At 50.7% G+C, this 6,963-nt stretch overlaps 1 protein-coding gene across 1 annotated transcript; it reads right to left on the reverse strand.

The window, feature by feature from the left end:
- Positions 1-4,197: 4,197 nt before the first annotated feature.
- LOC136543141 (uncharacterized) lies at positions 4,198-5,178 on the reverse strand. Its single transcript, XM_066535682.1, has one exon. The coding sequence runs from the start codon at positions 5,176-5,178 to the stop codon at positions 4,198-4,200; it is 981 nt and encodes a 326-aa protein (XP_066391779.1).
- Between the last annotated feature and the right edge of the window lie 1,785 nt (positions 5,179-6,963).

A 6,963-nucleotide genomic window follows, 5' to 3' on the forward strand; every position in this document is an offset into this window, starting at 1 on the left:
GCATCACGAACGGAGCGAGGCAGTGGCGACATAGGCACAACGTGGAGGTTGAGGCGATCCACGGGCTGTGCAATGCCGTCTTTGCCGCGAGTGCGCATGGGATGCACATTAGCGACAGGGGTGATGGAGACTGGGCGAGTGTTGGCCGTGCGACCGGTGGCTGCGTTGCTACGGGCAACAGCCTATGCAGGATGCACAGGGGCAGCAGCACCCGGTGACGCGGTCGGCGAGGCGGCGGGGGCGCTGCTAGCAGCAGCCTGTGCAGGGTGCACAGGGGCAGCAGCGCCGGTCGACATGGCGGAGGTCCCGGGCGAGGGATTGGGCGTCCCCAATCCAACGCTCATCTGCACAGGAGGAGGCGTGGGTGCCTCTACACGCCCATGCACGACGTGAGGTGTACCTGCATGCACAAGTCTTGCTCTAGGAATAGGAGCGGTTAGATCATGTTCATCAAGGAGAAAATCCAAGGCGGAGGATGCCATGGGAGTGGTAGACATGTCGGCGAAAGGAAAGAAGGACTCGTAAAAAATGACATGTCTAGAAATAAGAATGCGGTTCGACTCGAGCTCGAGACACCGATAGCCTTTGTGTTCCGAGGAATAGCCGAGAAAAACACATAAGGACGAGTGAGGGGCAAGTTTGTGAGGTGCTGTGGAGGACATGTTAGGATAACAGGCACACCCAAAAACTTTAAGATGGTCATAGGAGGGTTGGGAGGAAAAGAGGGCACTATATGGTGTGGAGAAGGCAAGGGTTTTAGTGGGGAGCCGATTCACAAGATATGTCGCAGTGTGAAGGGCTTCAACCCAATAAGCCAGAGGGAGACTTGCCTGAAACAAAAAAGAACGCAGAATGTCATTTATGGTGCGAAGAGAGCGTTCTGCTTTCCCATTTTGCTGAGAAGTATAGGGGCACGACATGCGTAAGGCAACACCGTGGGAGAGAAAGAACGTGCGGGCCTGGGAAATATCAAATTCACGGCCATTGTCGCACTGGACGCTCTTGATGGTGGTGCCGAATTGGGTGCGAATAAAAGTGAAAAAATTGGCAAGGGTGGAAAAAGTCTCGGATTTTAGGCGGAGCGGAAACGTCCAAATGTAGTGGGAGCAATCATCAAGAATTACCAAATAATATTTATAGCCCGACACACTAACAATTGGGGAGGTCCCACTACAGGAAGACCGAGCATCAGTGATAAAATGTGGTGGCGAAATCTTAATTTGTCACTGATTCCCATGTTTTTAGTGACCAAACTAATTTTCATCACTATTGCTTCGATTATTAGTGGCAAACTACTATATCGCCACAGGATGCACCTTCAGTGGCGAATTTAGTGATGAAACATTAATTTGTCACTAATAAATAGGTTAATTGTGACTAAATATTTATTTTCTCACAGTTTTGCCATCTACCGGTGACAAAATATTATATCACCACACGGTTCAAGGTCAGTGAGAAAATGTTGTGGCAAAATTGTATTTTGCCACTATTTACCATCTTAATTGTGACTAAACAATTTCCCTCCACTATTAGTACGTTAATCTGTGACAAAATTTTGCTTCGCCACATGGTAGCTGATGACTGAGAAATTTTTGAGGCAAAATATTCTTTTGTCACTTGTTACCAAGTTAATTGTGAGAAAATAAATTTTCTTGTTATATAATATTTATATTAGTGATAAAAACATGTGTTCCGTATGATAAATAATTAGTGGCAAATATTGTATTATCATGGGTCCGACTTGTCAGTCAAACTCCACCTTATCTTTTTTTTTGAAACAATATCTTCTCAAGTTTTCTGCAGCTCCAATTACTGGACGGAGCATCTCCGGCCGCCCCCAAGCTTAGAGCTCCGCCAAGCGCCGACGAGCTCGCCCATAGTCGCCGGCCGTCGATGCCCTTGCCCATGGCTGCACCGAAGCTCGCACGTGCAGCGCTTAGCAAGCTCTCCCAAGGCCGCAGCCGCCTATCTCGACGAGTGTCTCCGGCCGCCCCCAGCTCGATGCTTCTGCTCCGCGCCGACGAGCTCGCCCATGGTCTCCGGCCATCCCCGCTCCCACCTGGATCCACCGAATCTCGCCTCGCACTCGACGAGCTCGCCCACTGTCGCTGCCGCCAATCTCGACGAGCTCACAAAAGGTCGGATTCGCTGCGTCCCTGGCCGCGGCCACCTGCGCCCGAGGAGGAAGACGCCGAGCTGCTTGCTCGCGCCGTACTGTGAGCCGGGTACGGTCATCTTGCGGGCGTCAACACGGGCAGGGATGCGGGCAGCCCGCTCAGGTGTGTGGCGGGCGGCCGCGTTTGGCGGGCGGTCGTAGCTCAGGCGTGTTCGTAGTGGAGCACTGAAGCTTTAGGGCCGCCTGTGCAGCTAGCGGCTTGTGTGGCCAGAGGCCTAACATGGCGGCTCATCCGAGGTCATAGGATTGGATAGTAAGCATTGTTGCTCTCCAGTTTAGATTATTTGATCAATTCACCATATTTGCCTATTCGATTCTCTGGAGTTTGAATGTAGGCTAGACGCTCAATTGCCAAATGCCTTAGTGATGTTTCAGTGGCATTGATTGGGCACTTGAACCTTGGTCATTGCATACGGGAAATGCCTTAGTTATGTTTAGTTACATAATACTAGTATATTATGTTGTAATTCTGTAATTGAAGTAGAAATTAGACCTCTATTATCTTAGGTTTTAGTGATTTTATGTACCAGTTAATTTGGTTGTGGAAACAAAAAGACACAAGTTTGTCTTGTAGGGATCCAGAACGGAAGTAAAATTAGTGAGAACGAACAAAAGCAAGCGCAAATCCGGATGGCCATAGTAATACGTGAATTGACAATTTGTGGATGAATAGCTTGTTTATAATGAATATATATCATATTACCAGGGCTTGGAAAACTGATAAGTATTAGGAAATAAAACATAGCTAAAAATGCTAGAGTGACCATGATATCCTAAATGCTTATTTGTTTGACACTACTGTGTAGTGTTTGTAAAGCAAGTGACCAAGGAGATGAAGCTGCATCTCATATATATATTCCCTTTAGAAATTTCAGCTTGATTATCAGTTATTTGCTAGTCGTTATCTATTTCTTCTTCTGATTCACTAGAGTATCTGTGAGGCGAGTATTTGTGGCGACTAGTGGCGATTTAAAAATTTGCCACAAAGGCTGGTTTGTGGCGAAAAAATAAGCTTTTGTGATGAAAATTTTCGCCACAAAAACCCTTTGCCCTTGTGGTGTCCATAAATCACAGTGTATTAAATCAAAATTATGAGAAGTTCGCGAGGTAGATGAACTGAACGGCAAACGTGCGTGACGACCAAGTTAGCACGCATGACATATGTGGTTGACATCATCTTTATTACAGGAAATGACACTGGAGGTAATAAGTTTGGACAAAGCTTCACGCCCAAGATGACCGAGACGGCGATGCCAAAGGGAGGTGGGTGTAGCGAGGAACGCAGAGGTGGTGGTGGAGGGTGCATAGGACGGGTAGAGGTCACCGGAGCTATTGCACCTGGCGATCACGTTCCTGGTTTGCAAATCCTTCACAGAAAGGCCAAAGGGATCAAACTCAATGGAGCAATTATTGTCGGTGGTAAAGCGACGAATAGAAATTAAATTCTTAATAATGTTGGGAGACACCAGCACATTATTGAGAACTAAATTGCGATGCGGTAAAGAAAAAGTATGTGATCCAGTGGCTGTGACAGGAAGCAAGGCACCGTTTCCCACAATGATAGATGAAGGAGTGAATGAAGTGGGCGAGGCAATGGTGGAGAGTTTACCAGCGTCCGAGGTCATGTGTGAACCTGCACCGGAGTGGGCGTACCACTCGGAAGTAGCGTTCGGCAGGTTGAGCGTCATGGTGTTGAAGGAGTGTGCAAGGGCGTCCTGATGCCATGCACCACCGTGAGTGGGGTCCCAGGGCGCCGCTTGGTACGCCGGTGCGGGCGCCTAGAAACATGGGGGTGCAGCTCCCCCGTAGTACGTGCCGTACGGAGGGGATGGAGCGCCGTAGAAGCCGCCATAGGCGCTAGGTGCGCCGCCGAAGCTGCTGGCGCCGAAGCCGTTGTACTGTGGAACGGCGCTGAACGCTGGCGGCGGTGGTGGGTGCCCGGACTGGTCATATGGCCACAGCCGTATAGTGCCAGCCCATGGGTGCGCGAAGGACGGATGCATGCCGGGGGGTGCACCTCCCTATCCAGCCGGAGGGGCGCCACCAGGGAGCACCGATTGGCCCTGCTGCTGGCCGTTGCGTCCACCGCGGCCGCGATGACGGCCGGTGCATTGGCCGTTTGGCGCCGGGGGGCATGCTGGAGGAGGTGCCCTCGGACATGGAGGTGCTGGAGCCCCGGGAGCTGCAGGCCGCGGCGTTGCAGCGATGAGTGCGGATGGCGGGGACGGAGGACGTGCGTTGATTTCCAGCTCCTCCAACAGTAGGTGCGTTCGTGCCTCCGTGAACGTGGGGAACGGCCTGTGCATCTTGAGGATGGACACCATGTGGCGGAACTTGCCGCCGAGGCCGCGAAGGAGCGTGAGCACCATCTGCCGATCGCCGATGGGATTGCCGAACTCGGCAAGGGAAGCCGTCATCGACTCGAGCTGGCGGCAGTAGTCGGTGATGCTCAGGGACTCTTGGCGGAAGTTGTGGAATTTCGTCTCGAGCAGAAGCGCCCGGGACTCCTTTTGGTCGAGGAACTCGTCCTCGAGATAGCACCACGCCCCTCGAGCGGGGCCCTGTCGCATCATTAGAGATTGCTGCAGGTCGCTGGAGACGGTGCTGTAGATCCAAGTCAGGACGCAGCAATCGGCTTGACCCCATGCCGGGCGCGACGAGAAAGCTTCGTCCTCAAGGACGTGACGAGTCAGGGCATATTTGCCGAGGATGGTGAGGAACATGCCGCGCCACTTGGTGTAGGTGTTCGTCGCCTGATCGAGGATAACCGGGATGAGCGCCTTCACGTTGACGACAGCAGTGGCTTGCGCCCAGAGGGCCTCATGGGCGCGCTCATACTCGTCCAGAGCGGCAGCACGGAGGCGGGCTTCCTCGGCGCGGCGTGCGTCTTCGGCACGGCGGGCTTCGGCCTCAGCCGCGAGGCGCTGGTCCTCCGCGGCCTTGGCGGCGGCTGCAGCGTCGTCGTCGTCCGCCATCGAGAGGGAGACGCGACGGTTGGGCATTCGCGAGTCGCGACCAGACCAGCGGACGAAGTCACGATGAGGCCAGCGATCGGAAGCACACGCTGGATTGGAAGCAAATTGGGTCACGTCAGAACGTGAGGTTCTGGCAAGAGATCAGCGGCAGGAGAAAAAAAGAAAAAGAAGAGCCGGTGTCCGCTGGACAGCGACGGTGAGAAAGGACCGGCGTCCGAAGGACAGCGTCGGTCTTGGTATTTACGATAGCCGGCGACGAATCAGCGGCGGCGAGGGTTTGCGGAAGCGCGGACGTAGGAGCGAACCGCGTGTGATACCATGAAAGTGTAATTGTGGGAATGAATCAATCTATTCCATAGCAATGTGCGTGTATACATATGGAGGCCGGGGTGGCTCTAAGCCAACCGCACAGGCGTACATGCCTAAAATCAAGGGCTAACTATTATAATTATACATACTATAATTACAATAGTCTAACAATTTGGATGGGTATTACGTTTGGACTGCATCTCTGTAAGCATGTCTTTTTTTTTGGTCAAATAATGTCAGGCATAGATCGGAAGCACGCAACGGAATCAAGTAATAATTTCACCTTCATTTCCACACAGGGAAAAGGAATTCGATACTACTCGGCTGTGCAATGCAACCGAGTACAGTCTGAAGTCTGAACTCTGCTGAGGCTACAAGGCTTCCTTACTCCTACAGTCCTACGACGCATCCCAAGTGTGAGGCGAGGCGATACACTGTACTCCACCGAGGCGGGCGGAGGGCTACTCGCCGGCGGCGGCAGCCACATCCGACCGTTTGTGTTTGTGCACGCGCGACGAGGAGGCCGGCAGGGACGCTAGCTCGGGCTCCGCCGCTCCGCGCTCTGCGCCACCAACGGACTTGCTCTGACAGCAACCATGTCCGCGCCGGCGACGACGGCACGGCGACGGCGTGGGGCCCATCAGAAATTGAGTTTGGGCCGTTGTGAAGGCAGGCTTCTTCGTCTATGGGCTCATTAGCGACAGCTTCAAAAATCCAAGGAAACAAAACTAAACACACGTGCATTTGGGCTGTGTTTGTTTGGTGTGAACTGCGTTTAGTTTAGGACTTCAAAAAAAAACTGCGTTTAGCTTAGAGATGATGATGGGCCAAGTCCACGATGTCCAGCGCACAGGCCGACCTACCGCAGCATACATAGGTTTGGGCTAGGGCCTTTGTGGTGGGTTCGATCACCAGTAAAGAATAAGGCCATCTACCTATGGAACGCGAGATTTTTTTTCTGTGTTTTTCCTATGAAAATTAACCGATTCCTTTGAAATTTCTGTACTATTTCTATGAAATTCCTGTGTTTCAAAGGTGGCATAAAAAGGCGTTTCTAAGAAGAAGAATAAGGGGTGCAGCTCATTCCTTCGGTAGGCCAAAAAAAACACGCAAGGTTTGTTCAAATCTTAAAAACTATTTAAGCATTAGGATTTTAAACATAATTTATTAGTTTTAAAAAACATGTTGCTTATAACAAAGTTTGTTCAAATCTTAGAAACTATATAAACATCAAGAATCTAAAAAAAACTTGTATTAAATTAGAAGAATGCAACTTATAAGTGTAGATTTGTATCAAATAAACTTGCAGAATCACACACAAGTGAAGGTTTTAAGAATACATTTCATAACAAATTAGTGGTTAAATATTAAATATATGCATTGAACAATGTGTAATGTGACGAGTATTTTTACCCGAGGGAGCAGTATGCAATGTACATGCAGTAGCAATGGCAGGTGAAAATGAAGCTTCGATGCTATCATTCACCGGATACTGTGAAAGTC

Source organism: Miscanthus floridulus, chromosome 3 (genome assembly GCF_019320115.1).
Source record: "Miscanthus floridulus cultivar M001 chromosome 3, ASM1932011v1, whole genome shotgun sequence".
Classification (NCBI taxonomy): Eukaryota; Viridiplantae; Streptophyta; class Magnoliopsida; order Poales; family Poaceae; genus Miscanthus; species Miscanthus floridulus.

What these genes read in the sequence shown, in the direction of transcription:
- LOC136543141 (XM_066535682.1), bottom strand. Translation starts at nt 5,178, where the DNA reads ATGCCCAACCGTCGCGTCTCCCTCTCGATGGCGGACGACGACGACGCT.